General features: G+C 38.5%; 1 protein-coding gene across 1 annotated transcript in view; it reads left to right on the top strand.

Annotated features, from left to right (window-relative positions):
• LOC141141151 (uncharacterized) overlaps window positions 1-21,745 on the top strand; it is a 193,800-nt gene that overhangs the window by 111,464 nt on the left and 60,591 nt on the right. The window contains exon 11 of the mRNA XM_073628855.1: window positions 10,341-10,503. Within this exon, the coding sequence (XP_073484956.1) occupies window positions 10,341-10,503 (163 nt within the window). The remainder of the gene's footprint in view (window positions 1-10,340; window positions 10,504-21,745) is intronic.

Genomic DNA, 21,745 nt, shown 5'->3' with positions numbered 1-21,745 from the left:
TTTTGGTGTATCCCCCTTTAGGAATGGTGTATAGAAATTTTTGATTTGGAGATATCTAAATATCTCAGAGTTTGGTAGATCATATTTTTCTCTAAGCGATGGGAATGAAAGGAATGATTTAGATGCTATGAAGTCATTTAGTGTCTGAATGCCTGATGTTGTCCAAGCTTTAAAAGAATTTGGGTAGATCCATGCCGGATAAAAGGCCGGATTTCTGATAAAAGAAAGGAGAGGATTGTGTGGAGATTGTAACTGATTTTTGGTTTTTAGTTTATCCCAGAGAGATAAGAAGTATTTAGTTATGGGATTATGAATTTTAAAGCGGTCTTTAGGATCAAGCCATAATAAATTTGATATTAATAGAGGGTCATTTTCTGAAGCCTCTACAAATACCCATAATGGGATTTCCTGTTTTGCATGGTATTTGGACAGACTGGCCAAATGTGCTGCTCTGTAGTAGTTAGAAAAATTAGGGTATCCCAGGCCTCCTTTATTTTTGGGAAGATGTAGTGTGTGTATAGGTATACGTGGTTTAGAAGAGCCCCATATAAACGAAGTTGCTCTTTTTTGTACTATTCTCAAAAAATAGGAAGGAATTGGAATAGGGAGGACTCTGAATAGATAAAGCAATTTGGGTAGAATAGTAATTTTGATTGCATTAATCTTCCCTATCCAGGATAAAGGAAGTTGCGACCATTGTTTTATTAGATTTGTGATCTGTCTTAATACAGGAGGATAATTGGTTGAGAATAAGTCAGAATGAGATGCTGTTAAATTAATTCCAAGATATGGGATTGATTTTTCTGCCCATGTGAATGGGAGTGCGGCCCTAGCCGGGATCAATTCCATGTTTGTGAGTGAAATATTAAGCACTAGGCATTTCTTAGGATTAATCATAAGGCTGGATAGGGCTGCAAATCCATCAAGAGCTGGTATTAAGTTAGGACCAGAGACCTGTGGTGATGATAGAAAAAGTAATATATCGTCTGCAAATACATAATTTGTGTGTAATACCTCCTACTTCAATGCCAGTTATAGTTTGGTTTGTTCTGATGTATTGGGCCATGGGTTCAAGTATAAGGGCAAATAATAAGGGAGATAATGGGCAACCCTGTCGGGTACCTCTTTCGATATTAAAGACTTCAGATTTGTATCCAGCATATTTTATATAGGCTTTGGGTTTATTATATAATGCTTTGATCCATGTTAAAAAGTGGGGTCCAAAACCCCATTTTTGTAATGAATATTGCATATATTGCCAGGATACTGTGTCAAATGCCCTCTTAATATCGAGAGATAGAAAACATAAAGGGATTTTCCGTTTTTTAGCAATATGTGCCAATAACACTGCCCTGCGTATATTATCGCCTGCCTGTCTATTTGGCATGAAGCCTACTTAATCTCTATGTATTAATTTTCCTATAATGCTATTGAGGCGTTTTGCTATTATTTTTGCTAATAATTTAATATCAAGGTTTAACAGAGAGATAGGCCGATAATTCACACAGGAAGTATCATCAGAAAGGGGTTTTGGGATCATACAAACAATTGCCATTAGTGTTTCTTGCCGAAAAGAATGTCCATCTAGAAGTTTGTTAAAAGTTTCAGTGAGAATGGGAGAGAGTATTTCTGAGAATGTTTTATAGTATAAAGCCGAGTAGCCGTCTGGGCCTGGTCTTTTGTTAAGTTTTAGGTCTTTTATGGCGTTAGCAACTTCATCTATAGTTATAGGCTCATCCAAATTGCTTTTTTGATTCTGAGATAACTCAGGTAAGGTTATTTTTGAGAAGAAAGATTCAGCTTCTGTAGGATTAAATTCATTGTTTGTCTTGTATAAAGTTGCGAGATGTGAGTGAAATTTATGGACTATTTTAACTGGATTACAAGTGTAAACATTTTTTGATAATTTCAAACGTATTGGTTTGAAAGATTTGTTAGTTGAATTTAATGCCCGAGCCAAATATGTACCTGGTTTGTTTGTATTCATGTAGAAATTGTGTTTGGAGCGTTTGAGGGATTTATCAACTGACTCAGTGAGAAATAGATCGTATTCCAATTTAGATTTTTCCAGATGAGATTTTGTCCTCTGAGATGGATTATCTTGAAATGATATGTAGGCTGCATTAAAATTGAGTTCTAGTTTTTTTGCTAGATTTTTGCGTTCCCGTTTAAATAGTGCCATTTGTCTTTGTATTGTACCACGCAAGACAGGCTTATGAGCTTCCCACAGTGTTATTGGGGAGATGTCTGTTGTATTATTAATTGATATGTATTCCTTTAAAGCTTGTTCAATGGCCATCTGATGTAGTGGGTGTTTGAGCATTATGTCCGGTAAGTACCACGTTGGGTCATGCGCTTTTGGTATGGCTGAGGCTATAGTAGTGTATACTGCATTATGGTCAGACCACGGAATCGGAATTATATCTGATGCAATAATTTCTGGTATCATTCCTATTGTTAGAAAAATATGATCTATTCTGGTGAAGGTTTGATGAGGGTGCGAGAAATAAGTGAATTTCTTTTTCATTGGGTTACTTTCTCTCCATGAATCTACCAGATTGTATTTGGAAAGAAGTTGAGAAAAAGGTAATCTAGAGGTTATTTTGGATGGTGTAAAAGGTGATTTATCTAGAAATGGGAGGAGGACCTGGTTCGAATCCCCACACATTATCACTGTTCCTATTTTGTGTGTATTAATCACTTGTAATATATGTGAGAGGAATGGTGTAGGTTGTTTGTTAGGAGCGTAGTAGGAAATCACCATGATTGCTGTATCCATTATATAACCCATGAGTATCAGGTATCTACCTTCTGGGTCTTTAATTTCTGATGATAAGGTGAATGGTGTGGATCGGTGAAATGCAATTAGAGTTCCCCTTTGCTTGGTACAGGCAGAAGCCGTGTAAATTTGTTGAATCTTTGGTGAAGTGTGTTTCTTGGAGGCATACTATGTGAGCCTTCTTGTTATGGAAAGTACGGAAGGCTTTGGTCCTTTTTTGAGGGACATTTATTCCCTGAACATTCAGGGAAAGTATATTCAGTGGTGCCATGGCAATAGATCAAATAGTTTTGACTTACTTTTTGTTATACAGAGCTGACTGCGCAGATCAACCTGTGTGGACTGAAGAGATGAATAGATAGAAAAGAAACCAGTGAATTCTGGCGTAAAGAGTAAACAAAAAACATATGAGATTAGATGATACATTGTATAAATTATTTTTTGCAAGTAATCACAATTTACCCGTGAAAGAGAATAAATATCTCTCTCAGGGGAATAAGTGCCTTCGTCACACTCCCACATAATATGGTTGGGAGAATGAGGAGGGCTAATGGGGGTACACGGATCTTCCGGTTACAGGAGAGAAGTGCTATGTCAAAAGACATCAAAATGATGTTTCATTAATTGGAGTGCAGAATATAGTTTTTGTTGAAATTATTTATTCCAGGGTGGTTGTATATGGTTAGTCTTGCCCTAGGCTAAATAATTCAGTTAGAAAGGTACTGTTAATAACTTTGGTATTGATGAAGATAGTTTGAATTATTTTGGGATTTTAACCCTTTTAGAGTAAACAATTACATATTTTATTCATATGTAACTGTTTAGATATGTTAACTCATAAAATTGAGGTTGTATTGCTTCAGATTAGAATAAACAAAAACATAATTCTAGGAACTAGTTAGGTAATAATATATTTGTTTTAAGAAAAGAAAGAAAAAGCTTCCATTACTTCTGGATTATTGAACATATTTGTCCTAAAAAGTAATAAATCTATTGTTATTACCTGATAATATATAACTGAACAAGAATTTCCTTATTTAACGTATATATTCTAAGGCTATATGAATCAGAAGTAATAAGAGATATAACTGGAATGTAACATGATCCCACACAGTGTGTGACTATCAGAATGCAGTTACATTCAGTTATAAATATAGTTTTTTTTATAGAGAACCATCTCTTAGTATAATAAATGAAGAGATATCAGGAATTAGGATGTCAGTCCATTGAATCTTCTTGGTCCATGGATGATGTGGCATAACGGCCTCTTTTGTAAGAATGATGATTCCCATTTTGTTCTGAAATTTTCTGGGTGCTGCCTGAAGGTGAAGATGACGCCATTCTTCTGCGTGTGGGAGTGTTGCTGCTTGTGGGTTCTGTCAGATTTAATTTTAAAAGGGTTTGTTGTAGTTCATCTGATGATCTGCTTCTGTAAATTGTACCTTGGTAGTTAAATCTGACTGAAAAGGGGAAGCCCCATTGATACATAATGTTGTGGCGTTGCAGTTCCATTAGTTGGGGTTTCATGGATCGTCTTTTAGTAATAGTAAGTTGGGATAGGTCAGCAAAAATTTGATAATTGTGTCCTTGAAAATTAAGTTCCTTTTTTTCTCTTGCAGCAATTAGTATTTGTTCTTTCGTTCTGTAATAATGAAATTTTGTGATTATATCACGTGGGGGTCCATCTTTCTTTTTGGCTGTGAGGGCTCTGTGTACTCTGTCCAGTTCTAAACGTTTAATAGGGATATCTGGCTTTAGTTCTTGTAATAGAGCAGTAATAGTAGATTGCAGGTCTGTCACAGTTTCAGGTATTCCCCTTATGCGCAAGTTTGAACGTCTGGCTCTATTTTCGTAATCTTCAAGCTTAGTTTGAAGTATTAAATTCTCTTTTTTTAATTGTTCCAATTCTGTTATATTTTCTTGGGTTGTAATTTCAATTTCATCCATTTTTATTTCTAAGGCTGCGGTGCGGTTTCCCAGCTCTCTTATTTCTTTGGTTAGGCTTTTTGTTATTTGGTCTGAGGTTTGTTTTAAAGCCTTATGAAGCATCTTTTCAAATTGTAATAATATTACTGGGGATACTGAGGAGGCTTGTGGAGAAGTTTGTGAGAGGATTTGTTCTGTATCTGACTCAAATGGAGAGTCTTGCTGTGACATTTTCTGTCTGTGAGAGCGCCCTGATGCTGTATCTTGTGAGGTGACTGGAGCTGCTTCAGCTGCAGTGAGTGCCTGTGAACTCTTTGTGAGGTGATTTTTATTTCTGCCACAGTTTCCTCCCAGTACCATATTTCCTGCCCAAACATTCACAGTTTGTTGTGTGTGATGGAAAAATCTGGACAGCCGCACTCCGGATTAGAAAAGTGAAAAATAAAATCCTCTTTATTGAAAAAGTAATAACATGATTAAAATCCGTACATGGCTTTGTTGGGATAATGCAGCATAACCGCTAACGCGTTTCACGCTCCCATAGAGCGCTTACTCATAGCTGGTTTGTACGAAAGTGATCACCACTTATATACACATAATTTATCTACCACATGACTACATATTGATTATCTGATTTGAAACAGCTGATCGTTAGTCTGTGTGGGGTCTTTTTGGCATAGATGTGATTGGATGTGCGTCCTATAGTGGATTCACTAATGAAGACATGAATATATAAATGAAATGTATTCATATTGGCAAATGTCAACATATATAAATAATAAAAAATTCTATTCAAGGTTTTTGAAAAACATGTTTGTTATCTTTCAAAACCACAATAATGAGATGGGTGCTGGAATTTGACGTTCAAACGTATAAATTATCATACGGATAGGCGCAAGTATGGGCAAACTATGTGAGCTGGTGGCTGCGGTATAATGTAAACGGTGTATAGGATGAGAATTGGAATTAGGTCTATATGCATGTGATAAAAATATATTTATATATATATTTATACATATTTCAATGACAATTCATTAAACTTAAAATTTACGGGAAATCTGCAATCCAGATCTATAGAATTCCTTGATGTGCAACTGGTGGGGTCCGGTGATGCGATTCAATCCAGTCTGTACAGAAAACCTCTCAGTGGCAACACTCTACTTAGAGCTGACTCTGCACACCCTAAACACACCATCAGAGGCATTCCATATAGCCAGTTTTTAAGGTTAAAGCGCCTATGTAGCTCTCCTGATGCTTTTGAGGCTGAAGCCAAAAGCATGGCAAACAGGTTTAAAGCTCGTGGCTATAAAGAAACATCAATACAAAAAGCACTCAACACAGTAAGATCCATCCCAAGACCTTCACTTGTAAAGAAAAAAACAGCTAGAAACATTCAACAGAGAAGGGACATGTCCCCTAGAATCCCGGTATTCTCTACTCCATACAGCTCAGAATTTAATACAATCAAGAAAATTATCATGAAACACCTTCCTGTTTTGTATAATGACCCTATATATAGTAACATCCTTTCTAAAGGGATCAAGGTTGTATCCCGCAGAGCACCCACATTGGGACGTTCACTGTCTCCCAGTTTGTTCTCAACCAACCGAACAAAATCCAATTGGCTCAATTTCACAGGCAATTTCAAGTGTGGAATAAAAACTTGTAATTACTGCAGGTACATTAAAACGGGTCAACTCATAAAATCATGCAGCAATCAAAAAGAATTCTCGATCCCCGTGTTCATTAATTGTAACACCAAATTTGTGGTATATGTTATCACATGCACCAGTTGCCAGGTACAATATGTTGGACGCACAACACGGCGTCTCAGAGACAGGTTACATGATCACCTGTATAATATTGAGAAGGAGATCTTAACTAATGTATCAAAGCACTGGGTTTACACACACCACAAAGACACTTCCAGTTTAACTATTCAGGGCATTGAGAAAATCATCACACCAGTGAGAGGAGGTGACAGATTCCAGTTACTGTGCAAACGAGAAGTCCTTTGGATATTCTCGTTAGACACCAGGACTCCACGGGGGTTAAACTTTGAGTGGGACGTTTCACATTTCTATGAATAAAACAACATTGAAGCTATATCCCCGAGCAATACATCTGTAACCCTTTCCTCCCAACTTTTTCCTTGATTACACATCCACATTCCTTTTTTGGTGGATGATGGAGCAAATATCAATATATCAGTTCCCTTTTTTACACATATCCCCAGTAACCAATACATTTTATTGGGCTACACACACTCCAATCCATACGAGCAAATGACTAGTGATATGCATATATGTCTTCATTTAAAAGAAACAATTTACTATATCTTTTGCATTCACTGTCACTTGAATCTCGTTTCTAATTAGACATTATTGTTTGATGGTAGCTGCAGGTAGACCATAACACTAAAGCTGGCCATACACCGTGCAATCTTCTTGTCCAATTTTCTTTGGATTTGCCTTCAGCTGTGTGGTAGAAGGGCCTGCCTGATTGCATACAAGTTGAGGGTGTTTGGGTTTGGCCTCCTATTGTATGGTTTTGGTGAATCTAGACCAGAGTTGCCCGGGAGAATTGTATGGTGTATGGCTAGCCTAACTTTGCACAAATGTTTTTCACCACATGTGTACATGGTTCATTACCTTTTTTGCAAGGTTCCCATGTGTTTTGAGTTGATTTAAGAGCTGTGGTCTTCAAAGAGGTAGATTAGTTGTTTATTTCACATAGTAATTGGTTTAGTGAGATTGTTACTTATCTATTGATATAAACACATATATTGGAAGAACCTGTCATATGGTCACTGCCAATATTATACTATGTATAAAAAGAATAGAGACAGGTGCATAAACACTGCACTTTGTCCCATCTTTATCTACCTCATATAGTTCTGCCCATACACTTGAAGACAACTCATCGAGAGATGTGATTGCTTCAAAGAAAGACGTTCAGCAACGTTAATGTTGTTACCTGATTGGGATTAATGCATCCCATACGGAGTGATGCAAGGTTTTAAATGAGCACTTTTGTGAAGCTGGAGTGGCGGGGTTATCAGAGAGTGATAAGTTTCACAATCCTTTATATGTTGCAAAGAATAATATTCACACATGTAGGAATTGAAGCAAAAGCATTTATTCACACATAGACTCCTGTAAATCAGGAGACTTTTGGTCGCATTATTGCGACAGGACGCCAGTTTCCTGCCCAGCTTCCAATTCACATATGTCACCACGTTTTTTGAAAGTTGAAATCATCATGCATATACACATACACACACATATAAAGAATTGCTTTTCATCATTATTTTTATCTTTATGTCGTAAAAAAAAAAAAAAAAAAAAAAAAATTTTTGCATATATTTATGCACCATACACACATATTTAGTCTTTTCTTGTAGACACTGATAGTGGTGTTGGATGCACATCTTTTTATCACATGCATATAGACCTAATTCCAATTCTCATCCTATACACCGTTTACATTATACCGCAGCCACCAGCTCACATAGTTTGCCCATACTTGCGCCTATCCGTATGATAATTTATACGTTTGAACGTCAAATTCCAGCACCCATCTCATTATTGTGGTTTTGAAAGATAACAAACATGTTTTTCAAAAACCTTGAATAGAATTTTTTATTATTTATATATGTTGACATTTGCCAATATGAATACATTTCATTTATATATTCATGTCTTCATTAGTGAATCCACTATAGGACGCACATCCAATCACATCTATGCCAAAAAGACCCCACACAGACTAACGATCAGCTGTTTCAAATCAGATAATCAATATGTAGTCATGTGGTAGATAAATTATGTGTATATAAGTGGTGATCACTTTCGTACAAACCAGCTATGAGTAAGCGCTCTATGGGAGCGTGAAACGCGTTAGCGGTTATGCTGCATTATCCCAACAAAGCCATGTACGGATTTTAATCATGTTATTACTTTTTCAATAAAGAGGATTTTATTTTTCACTTTTCTAATCCGGAGTGCGGCTGTCCAGATTTTTCCATCACACACATACCATTGGAATAGCAATTGCCGGCACCTGGGGCTCTCACAATCATCCACATAGCGGAGGACGGGAAGCTTGAACCCGATCACCTAGAGCGGTGGTAATTATCCTGTTTATTCACAGTTTGTTCCCTGGGGCAAAAAGGTTCAAATGGATACCTTTTGAGCCTGCAGGCTCCGCTTTGTCCTTCTCTTCTCTCCTCAGCGGTGTGGAGCTCTAACAATGCATGTCTGCTCCGCTAGGCTCCGCCTCCTGCCCCCCGACCTATATATTGTTTATGACATGGGCACGTAATGAGATACACCACATATCCAGTACTGCATGTGCAGAATGGCTTTGGTGTATGGTGTATCTCCTGCCGGTAACCGTAGAGGTGAATTCTGTCACCTTGCGAGTGGTTAAAGAATTGTGTTGGCACACAACACACCTCCTACAGGGAAAAAAACCCGTCCAGTCATGAAAAAATGAAGGACGGGTAGGGGGATTGATGATATTGGGGGCCACTTTACTTTGTAATGATGGTGCACCTTTAAAGATAATTTTGGCTTCTTCTGGAATTATTGGTCCCAGGATGTTGTCCTGTTTAAGGACGTCCCAATGCTTCTTAATAATATTTTTAAACTGTCTGTGTTGTACTGAGAAAGAGGTCAGCAAGGCCCACCTGAACTTCCCATCTGATTCTTTTTTTGGTTTTATTGTAAGTAATGATTTTCTATCAGTGTCTATGGTTCTCTGAATTTCACGATCCAATCTACTTTCATTGTATCCCTTGTCGATGAATTTTTGTTTCAGAGTTGTTGCTTGTTCAATAAAGACATCTGTATCGGTGCAGTTCCTACGAAGCCTTAAAAATTGACTTCTCGGGACTGCATTCAGCTAGGACCTGTGGTGACAACTGTCTACAGGGTTAAAACCATTACGGTCTGTGGGTTTAAAATATGTATTAAATTTGAATTGTTTATCCACGATCTCAATCTGTAGATCCAAAAAATGAATTTTGGTTTCACTGGCCTCATATGACAGAGAAATCCCTATGTCATTAGAATTCAGATGTTCAAAAAATGTCTTGAGTGTTTCCATAGTGCCACTCCACAGGAGAAGGATGTCGTCTATATATCTAGTCCACAGAACCAAAGAGTCCGTTCCGTGGGTATAGACGACATCCTCCTCCCATTTGGCCATAAATAAGTTCGCAAGACTGGGTGCGAACTTCACTCCCATGGCTACACCGCACTGTTGGAGGTAATAATTCTGATTGAACCAAAAATAATTATGTTTGGTTGCAAACTCTAGTAGGTCTATCAGATATTCACATTGAAATGGTGCTAGTGTATGTTCCCAGAAAATGTCTGACTGCCTCTATGCCTTTTTCGTGCGATATACACGTGTACAATGATCACCACTTGCTTAGTCACTGCAATGATAATTCTGCAATCAGCAATACCTATACCCAGAATTTAGAAAGGGCACAGAGAAGATATTTCTAGAGAACACAATAATAGCAGGCAACTAGTGATTCTCCCTTTTAGGAAGCACTGTTTGTTTTAGATTGGTAGAGTTCACCATTTAATATTCTTTAAATATTTTGTTTCTTTTTTTATCTAAGCTTGCAAAGAAATATGGCGAAGTATTTAGCGTTCAACTGGGTACAAGAAAAATAGTAATATTGGCTGGATATGAAACCGTGAAAGATGCCCTTGTCAATTATGCTGAAGAGTTTGGAGAAAGAGGAAAAACTAGAATATTCCAAAATATGGACAATGATTTAGGTGAGTCAGTTTTTTGATAAATATACTTTAAAGCTAACTCCAAGCAGATATAAACAAAAAATAATAAAGCTTTGTATTCCATACTACCTAATGGATAATACTTAAATGTACAGTATAATTTTAAATACAAACAGTTTAAGAACCTCAGTTTGATTTGATTGCAGTCTTTTGTACAGCAGAGCTCAGCATGAGTCATCAGCTGTCAGCGGGGTTCCCCACTGACAGCTGAATATAAAAAAAAAGATTTGCCGGCTTAAAAAAATGAAGACAAAATGGTCTGGCATGGCTTTTGAGGGAAACCCTACTCCAAAATAAAAAAAACGGCATGGGATTCCCCCAGAATCCATACTAGACCCTTATCAGTGCACGAAGCCTGGCAGGCCAGGAAAGTGGTGGATGAGCGAGCCCCCACCTCCTGAACCATACCAGGTCACACTTGCCCTCAACCTGGGGGGGCTCTGCCCCCCCATCCCAAAGCACCTTGTCCCCATGTCGAAGGGGACAAGGGCCTCATCCCCACAACCCTGGGCTGTGGTTGTGGGGGTCTGCAGGCTGGGGACTTATCGGAATCTGGAATCCCCTTTTAGCAAGGGGGCCCTCAGATCCTGACCCCCCCTATGTGAATGAGTATGGTGTACACTGTACCCTTAGCCATTCACCCAAAAATGTGTAGTGTGAGTCCTTTACTAAAAATGTCTTTTTCCTCTGCTACTTCTTCCTCCAGTCCTCTTCCAGATTCCAATAAGCCCCCTGCCCACAGAGCCTCACAACCACAGCCCAGGGTTGTGGGGCAAAGCCCCCCAAAGCACCCACCTAACATGTTGAGGGCATGTGGCCTGGTATGGTTTAGGAAGGGGTCTTGCTGGCCCCCCTTCCTTGCCTGCTGGGCTGCATGCTCGGATAGGGGTCTGGTATGGATTTTGGGGGAGACCCCAGAACTTTTTTTTTGTGCCGTGGAATTTCCCAGCAAAATCCATACCAAACCGAATGGTCTGGTATGGTTTTGGTGGTGGTAGTGGGGGGGGGCATGCCGTTTTTTTCTCTTTAATTTTTAAGCCAGCAAATCTTTTTTTTTACATTCAGCTGCCAACGAGGAATCCCGCTGATTTCCTTTGAGACCTGGTTCACACCTATGCATTTTTTGTTGCGTTTTCATTTTTTGCAGAAACACACTACAGTCCATTTAACATAGCTTCCTATGGGTCATGTTCACATCTGTGCATTTTTGGAAAAGGCCAGGCACCAACAGGTTGTGTTTTTTGTTCCATAGACCTCAATGGTTTAAAAATGTGTATCGAAAAACACATGTAGGTGTGAACCAGGCCTCAGGATAGAGTTGTAGGTAAACTTAGTATTAATCTTTTATACTTTAAAGCAGTTGTAAACCACCAAGATGTTAGTGATGCAGACACTCTCATCTTCACCCGTCTTGCTTCTGGGTTGCTTCCGCGTGCGCACTGGAGCCGCCATTCACGGCACAGGGCTCTGAAGAAAGGGCACGGGTGTCCGTTCCTTCAAAGCGCATGCATATACAGTAAACCTCTCCTAAACAGTGCACCTTTAGGAGACATTTACACTACCTATAGATAAGCCTTATTATAGTTTCCTTTACTGATTTTTCCTTTTGATCTTGTCCTCGTGACACCAATGCATGAAATGTTGGTAGGGGAACTTTGGCAGTCACTAGTACAGAAAAGGACAGACAAAAATAAAAACCATGTCAGCAGTTCTAACCCTAGAATGCCCATAACTCCTGACTGTCCCTCATTTGGAGAGACTGCCCCTCTTTTAGCACTATATCCCCCTGACCCACTTTCTTTTCTCAGTTGTTCTTTTTAGTCTAAGACAGTGGGGATTATTTACGAAAGGTAAATCCACTTTGCACTACAAGTGAAAACTACAAGTGCAAAGTGCACTTGAAATTGCACTGAAAGTTGCAAACAGAGTTACCCAATGTGCTGTGAACAAAATGTATTGTCCCTGACCATACTTGCTGGACCATGTTTTAGCAGTAACGTGGACCTTGCGGCTGACTGCCTTGCCCAACGATGCCACAATATTGCCTTCCACGTGATGGCATAGAGCTGGAATGGCCTTACGTGAAAATAAATAGCAACTGGGAACCTGCCATTGTGGTACAGAATATTCTGCAAATTCACAGAAGGAAGTATAATCCACCAGATGGAAAGGCAGAAGTTGTAAAGCCAGCAGCTTTGACAAGCTTGCATTTAGATGCTGGGCATGTGGGTGGCAGTGACTGTATCATTAATCTCACTGCAGCAGATGGGGAAGAGAAATTTGCCAGCTATAGGCTACAGCTGGTGGTGTGCTGCAAGGGCCTTGGACTATTCCATCATCCCTGTCAGTGGCGGCTGCTGAGAGGTCATGAGGTATAGCGGGGTGGACTTAGGTGAATAAGGAGGAGGAACAGAATTGCGTCTCTTTTGTGTGGCTTTCAGGTGCTCTTGCCAATGTGCTGAGTGGTGGGAGGTTAAATGCCTTGTCAAGCATGTGGTACCCAAATGGCTGGTGTTTTTGACACAATTGATATGCTTGAGACAAAGTTTGCACATTGCAACAGTGCGATGTCCTAAAAAAAGCCCAGATAGCTGAGCTGTGGGAAGTGGGTCGGGAGATAAAAGCACCACAATGTGATGTGATAGGGTGGCTGCTCTCTACTCTTTCATGATGGCTGCCTCATTAAGGGTTGTGCCTCACCCTTACTTTTCTCCTCTGCACCCAAGTAGCGTTAGTGACCTCATCATCATCTCCTCCATCCTCATTATCACTGGAGACAACTTGGCAATATGCTGCAGCTAGGGAAACATGACTGCCAATTTGTGAACCAGTGTTCTCCCCCTCTATGTAGGGTCATGTTCCTACTTTACTCAACCTCAGAACCAACATCCGAATCAAGTAATGGCTGTGCATCATCAAGGAGCAAGTGGCTGATGATGTGTTCAAATAACTCAGCTGACTCCTCCATACCTGATGCTGGGGCTTTGGCAGGAAAAGCTGTGGACAAGGAGGCAGAATGAGCCACTCTGGCAGCTGCAGTGGACTGCACTCTAGTCTCTGCTTGGGTGATGGAGGATGAGGAGGATGAGGACGGTTTAGTAAGCCAGTCCACCACCTCCTCTGCATGCTGTGGCTAGATACCATGGGCAACATCCCTGAAACAGAGGAAATGATGCCCTGCCTGAGGACTGACCACATCCACCTTTGCCTGTGGACACATACACTGCTGGCCCCCTCACAGTGTCATGGGAATGTCTGCCTCTCCTTGTTAGCCTCCCAGATATGATAGGGGGGTGCTTATTAGCAAAATGTAATGAATGCGTACGTGGATGCACTTAATGGAAAGTGGTGTTTGGTGCACTTTAACCTGAGTACTTACTACACAGACACAATCCACTGACACACTACAATATACTGCAGAAAAACTGCATTGACACACTGCAATATACTGCTGTAAACATGCAGTAACGCACTGAAATATACTGTGTGAAATGTGCAGTAATGCACAGAAATATATTTTAAATGTGCAGTAACTGTAATATACTGTGTCAAACGTGCAGTAACACACTGAAATATGCTGCGATAAACGTGCACTAATGCACTGAAATATACTGCATTAAACCTGCAGTAATGCACAGAAATATACTGTGTTAAACATGCATTAATGCACTGATTTATACTGCATTAAACATGCAGTAACACACTGAAATATACTGCATTAAACGTGCACTAACGCACTAGAATATACTGCATTAAACATGCACCAATGCACTGAAATATACTGCATTAAATGTGCAGTAATGTACAGAAATATACTGCGTAAAAATGTGCAGTAACGCATTGAAATATACTGTATTAAATGTGCACCATCACACTGAAATATAGTGTGTAAATTGTACAGTAGCTCACTGAAATATACTGTGTTAAAAATGGCACATAAAGCAGTGAAATATACTGCATTAAAAGTGCAGTAACGCACAGAAATATACTGCGTTAAATGTGCAATAATGCACTGAAATATACTGCGTTAAATGGCACGTAATACACAAAAATATACTACGCTAAACGTGCAGCAATGCACTGAAATATACTACGTTAAACGTGCACTAACACAGTTAAATTTCTGTGTTAAATGACACGTAATGCAGAGAAATATACTAGTTAAACGTGCGGTAATGCACAGAAATATACTGCGTTAAGTGTGCAGTAATGTGCTGAAATATACTGCGTTAAACGGCATGTAATGCGCTGAAATATATTTAAATGCGTTACTGCATTAAACGTGGACCAACGCACTGAAATATACTGTGTTAAACATGCACCATCGCACTGAAATATACAGCATTAAACGTGCACCAAGGCACTGAAATATACTGCGTTAAACCTGCAGTAATGCACAGAAATATACTGCATTAAACATTCAGTAACACACTGAAATATACTGCATTAAACGTGCACCAATGCACTAGAATATACTGTGTTAAACGCCATGTAATGCACTGAAATATACTGCGTTAAACACGCAGTAACACACAGAAATATATTGCGTTAAACGTGCAATAACACACTGAAATATATTCTGTTATACGTGCACTAATGCACTGAAATATACCGCATTAAACATGCACTGAAATATACTGCATTAAATGTGCAGTAATGTACAGAAATATACTGCGTAAAATGTGCAGTAACGCATTGAAATATACTGTATTAAATGTACACCATCGCACTCAAATATAGTGTGTAAATTGTTCAGTAACTCACTGAAATATACTGCATTAAAAACGGCATGTAATGCACTGAAATATACTGCATTAAAAGTGCAGTAACGCACAGAAATATACTGTGTTAAATGTGCAATAATGCACAGAAATATACTATGTTAAACGTGCAGGAATGCGCTCAAATATACTGCCTTAAATGGCATGTAACACACTGAAATATACTGCATTAAAGTTGCAGTAACGCATTAAAATATACTGCGTTAAACATGCACCATCGCACTGAAATATACAGCATTAAACATGCACCAACGCACTGAAATATACTGCGTTAAACGTGCAGTAACGGACTAAAATATTCTGCGTTACACGGCATGTAACACACTGAAATATTCTGTGTTAAATGTGCACCATCGCACTGAAATATACTGCACTAAACGTGCATCAATGCACTGAATAATACTGAGTTAAACGTGCAGTAATGCACAGAAATATACAGCATTAAACGTGCACCAATGCACTGAAATGTACTGCGTTAAACGTGTAGTAACGCACTGAAATATTCTGCGGTAAACGTGCACCATCACACTGAAGTATACTGCAATAAACGTGCACCAACACACTGAAATATAGAGTTAAACACGCAGTAATGTACAGAAATATATTGCGTTAAACATGCAGTAACACACTGAAGTATTCTGCGTTAAACATGCACCATCGCACTAAAATATACTGCGTCAAACATGCACTAATGCACTGAAATATACGGCATTAAACGGCATGTAACGTGCTGAAATATACTGTGTTAAATGTGCAGTAACGCACAGAAATATACTGCGTTAAACATGCCCTAACACATTAAAATATACTGCATTAAATGGCAAGCAACGCGCTGAAATATACAGCGTTAAATGTGGACCAACGCACTGAAATATACTACATTAAACGTGCAGTAACGCAAAGAATTATACTGCGTTAAACATGCAGTAATGCACTGAAATATTCTGCGTTAAATGTGCACCATTGCACTGAAATATACTGCCATAAACGTGCACCAGCACACTAAAATATAGTGCGTTAAACGTGCAGTAACGTACAGAAATATACTATGTTAAACGTGCAGTAATGCACTGCAATATTCTGCATTAAACATGCACCATAGCACTGAAATATACTGCCTTAAATGTGTAGTAACGCACAGAAATATACTGTGTTAAACATGCACTAATGCACTGAAATACACTGCATTAAATGGCGTGTAACGCGTTGAAATTTACTGCATTAAACGTGCAGTAACACACAGAAATATACTGTGTTAAACATGCACTAATACACTGAAATATACTGCATTAAATGTGCAGTAATTCACGGAAACATACTGCTTTAAACATGCACTAACGCATTGAAATATACTGCATTAAACATGCCTTAACACACTATATACTGCATTACATGACGTGCAATGCACTGAAATATACTGCGTTAAACATGGACCAACGCAAAGAATTATACTGCGTTAAACGTGCAGTAATGCACTGAAATATTCTGCGGTAAACGTGCACCATTGCACTGAAATGTACTGCCATAAACGTGCACCAGCGCACTGAAATATACTGCGTTAAACGTGCACTAAAGCACTAAAATATACTGCATTAAACGACATGTAATGCACTGAAATATACTGCATTAAACATCGACCAACGCACTGAAATATACTGCGTTAAACTTCAGTAACTCAAAGAATTATACTGCATTAAACGTGCAGTAATGCACTGAAATATACTGTGTTAAATGTGCAATAATGCACTGAAATATTCTGTGTTAAATGGCACGTAACGCACAAAAATATACTACGTTAAACGTGCAGCAAGGCACTGAAATGTACTATATTAAATGTGCACTAACACAGTGAAATATTCTGTGTTAAACTGCACATAATGCAGGGAAATATACTGAGTTAAAAGCGCAGTAATGCACAGAAATATACTGCATTAAACGAGCAGGAATGCGCTGAAATATACTGCGTTAAATGGCACGTAACGCACTGAAATATACTGCATTAAACTTGCAGTAACGCATTAAAATATACTGCGTTAAACATGCACCATCGCACTGAAATATACAGCATTAAACATGCACCAACGCACTGAAATATACTGCGTTAAACGTGCAGTAACGGACTAAAATATTCTGCGTTACACGGCATGTAACACACTGAAATATTCTGTGTTAAATGTGCACCATCGCACTGAAATATACTGCACTAAACGTGCATCAATGCACTGAATAATACTGAGTTAAACGTGCAGTAATGCACAGAAATATACAGCATTAAACGTGCACCAATGCACTGAAATGTACTGCGTTAAACGTGCAGTAACGCACTGAAATATTCTGCGGTAAACGTGCACCATCACACTGAAGTATACTGCAATAAACGTGCACCAACACACTGAAATATAGAGTTAAACACGCAGTAATGTACAGAAATATATTGCGTTAAACATGCAGTAACACACTGAAGTATTCTGCGTTAAACATGCACCATCGCACTAAAATATACTGCGTCAAACATGCACTAATGCACTGAAATATACGGCATTAAACGGCATGTAACGTGCTGAAATATACTGTGTTAAATGTGCAGTAACGCACAGAAATATACTGCGTTAAACATGCCCTAACACATTAAAATATACTGCATTAAATGGCAAGCAACGCGCTGAAATATACAGCGTTAAATGTGGACCAACGCACTGAAATATACTACATTAAACGTGCAGTAACGCAAAGAATTATACTGCGTTAAACATGCAGTAATGCACTGAAATATTCTGCGTTAAATGTGCACCATTGCACTGAAATATACTGCCATAAACGTGCACCAGCACACTAAAATATAGTGCGTTAAACGTGCAGTAACGTACAGAAATATACTATGTTAAACGTGCAGTAATGCACTGCAATATTCTGCATTAAACATGCACCATAGCACTGAAATATACTGCCTTAAATGTGTAGTAACGCACAGAAATATACTGTGTTAAACATGCACTAATGCACTGAAATACACTGCATTAAATGGCGTGTAACGCGTTGAAATTTACTGCATTAAACGTGCAGTAACACACAGAAATATACTGTGTTAAACATGCACTAATACACTGAAATATACTGCATTAAATGTGCAGTAATTCACGGAAACATACTGCTTTAAACATGCACTAACGCATTGAAATATACTGCATTAAACATGCCTTAACACACTATATACTGCATTACATGACGTGCAATGCACTGAAATATACTGCGTTAAACATGGACCAACGCAAAGAATTATACTGCGTTAAACGTGCAGTAATGCACTGAAATATTCTGCGGTAAACGTGCACCATTGCACTGAAATGTACTGCCATAAACGTGCACCAGCGCACTGAAATATACTGCGTTAAACGTGCACTAATGCACTAAAATATACTGCATTAAACGACATGTAATGCACTGAAATATACTGCATTAAACATCGACCAACGCACTGAAATATACTGCGTTAAACTTCAGTAACTCAAAGAATTATACTGCATTAAACGTGCAGTAATGCACTGAAATATACTGTGTTAAATGTGCAATAATGCACTGAAATATTCTGTGTTAAATGGCACGTAACGCACAAAAATATACTACGTTAAACGTGCAGCAAGGCACTGAAATGTACTATATTAAATGTGCACTAACACAGTGAAATATTCTGTGTTAAACTGCACATAATGCAGGGAAATATACTGAGTTAAAAGCGCAGTAATGCACAGAAATATACTGCATTAAACGAGCAGGAATGCGCTGAAATATACTGCGTTAAATGGCACGTAACGCACTGAAATATACTGCATTAAACTTGCAGTAACACATTGAAATATACTGCGTTAAACATGCACCATCACACTGAAATATATAGCATTAAACGTGCAGCAATGCACTGAAATATACTGCGTTAAACGTGCAGTAATGCACTGGAATATTCTGCGTTACACGGTATGTAATACACTGAAATATTCTGTGTTAAACATGCACCATGGCACTGAAATATACTGCATTGAACGTGCATCAATGCACTGAATAATACTGAGTTAAACGTGCAGTAATACACAGAAATATACTGTGTTAAACATGCAGTAATGCACAGAAACATACTGTGTTAAACGTGCAGTAATGCACTAAAATATTCTGTGTTAAACGCGCACCATCGCACTGAAATGTACTGCATTAAACGTGCACCGACGCATTGAATAATAAAGTGTTAAACATGCAGTAATGCACAGAAATATACTGTTAAACATGCACTAATGCACTGAAATATACTGCGTTAAATGGCATGCAACGCACTGAAATATACTGCATTAAACATGCACTGATGCACTGAAATATACTGCGTTAAACATGCAGTAATGCAAAGAATTATGCTGCATTAAACATGCAGTATCGCACTGAAATATACTGCAATAAACGTGCATTAATGCACTGAAATATACTGCGTTAAATGTGCAATAATGCACATAAATATATTGCATTAAATGTGCAGTAACACACTGAAATAAATTCTGTTAAATGTGCACTAATGCACTGAAATATACTGCATTCAATATGCACCAACGCACTGAAATATACTGCATTAAATGTACAGAAATGCACTGCATAAAAACGTGCAGTAACGCACTGAAATATACTGCGTAAAACGTGCACTAACTCACTGAAATATACTGCATTAAACAGCACGTAATGCACTAAAATATACTGCATTAAAAGTGCAGTAACGCACAGAAATATACTGCGTTAAATGTGCACTAATGCGCTGAAATATACTGCGTTAAACATGCAATAACGCAAAGAATTATACTGCGCTAAATGTGCAGTAACGCACTGAAATATTCTGTGTTAAACGTGCACCATCGCACTGAAATATACTGCATTAAATGTGCGCCAACGCACTGAATAGTACTGAATTAAACGTGCAGTAACACACAGAAACATACTGCGTTAAACGTGCAGTAATGCACAGAAATTTATTGCCTTAAAAGGCCCTTAACGTGCTGAAATTGTCAGAGCTGGTCTCAGCCCTTCTTTATCTGAGCTTGCAGCTCAGCTGTCGGCTAATTGCCAGCTCCTATCTCTCCACAGTGACTCACCTGTTGATGATATCCTGCTCATCAGTCCTGCCTACTTAAGCTGGCCAGCCCAGATCTCTGTCTTGGTCACATCTCTAGAGACGCTCTCCTGTGTTCCTGTTAAAGACTTGCTTGGCTGACATTTCTTCTGGCTCCAGATCCTGTTTGCTGTTCTAATACGCTCATCTCTGGCTCCCTGACGTTTTGGCTTGTCTAACTATCCGTTCCATTTCCTGAACTCTAGCTATGTTTTGACTACATTTACTCTGTTTACCTTTTTTTTATTATTATTAAACAAGTGAGATTTAACTGTACTTCTGTCTCAGTCTGATTCATGGTTTCTGACAGAAATATACTGCATTAAACTTGCATTAAAGCACTGAAATATACTGCGTTAAACGTGGACCAACACACTGAAATATACTGCGTTAAACGTACAGTAACATAAAGAATTATACTGCGTGAAACATGCAGTAACACACTGAAATATACTGCGTTAAACGTGCAGTAACACACTGACATATGCTGTGGTAAACGTGCACTAATGCAATGAAAAATTCTGTGTTAAACAGCACATAATGCAGAGAAATATACTGTGTTAAACATGTAGTAACTGTGTTAAACATGCACTAATGCACTGAAATATACTGCATTAAATGGCGTGTAACACGTTGAAATATACTGCATTAAATGTGCAGTAATTCACTGAATCATACTGCTTTAAACTTGCATTAACGCACATAAATACACTGAGTTAAACATGCAGTAATGCACTGAAATATACTGCATTAAACGTGCACTAACGCACAGAAAAATACAGCATTAAACGTGCAATAACGCACAAATATATTGCTTGAACCGTGCTCTAACGCACTGAAATATACTGCATTGAACGGCATGTAACGCACTGAAATATACTTCTTTAAATGTGCAGTAACACAGAGAAATATACTACCTTAAATGTGCACTAACACACTGAAATATACTGCAGTAAACCTGCCCTGACAAAATAAACTGACACAAATGTAAAAATGAATGGTCACTACACTCACATTGACTGAAATATCACTAGATTCATACTAAAGTAAAAATTAATGGTCACACTATACTCACACTGACTGAACTAATGATAGATTCACACTATCAAGTGACACTGAAGTAAAAATGAATGGTCGCACTACACTCACACTGAACTATCACTAGATTCACACTAAACCTAATCGTTACATAGTTAGTCAGGTTGAAAGAAGACCCAAGTCCATCTAGTTCAACCAATAAAAAAAAAAAAATCATACAATCCCATACACAATCCTATACCCACAGCTGATCCAGAGGAAGGTG

Source organism: Aquarana catesbeiana, linkage group LG04 (genome assembly GCF_042186555.1).
Source record: "Aquarana catesbeiana isolate 2022-GZ linkage group LG04, ASM4218655v1, whole genome shotgun sequence".
Taxonomy (NCBI): Eukaryota; Metazoa; Chordata; class Amphibia; order Anura; family Ranidae; genus Aquarana; species Aquarana catesbeiana.
Note: the sequence above shows the minus strand (reverse complement) of the source record. Positions and strands in the feature narration are given on the sequence as shown.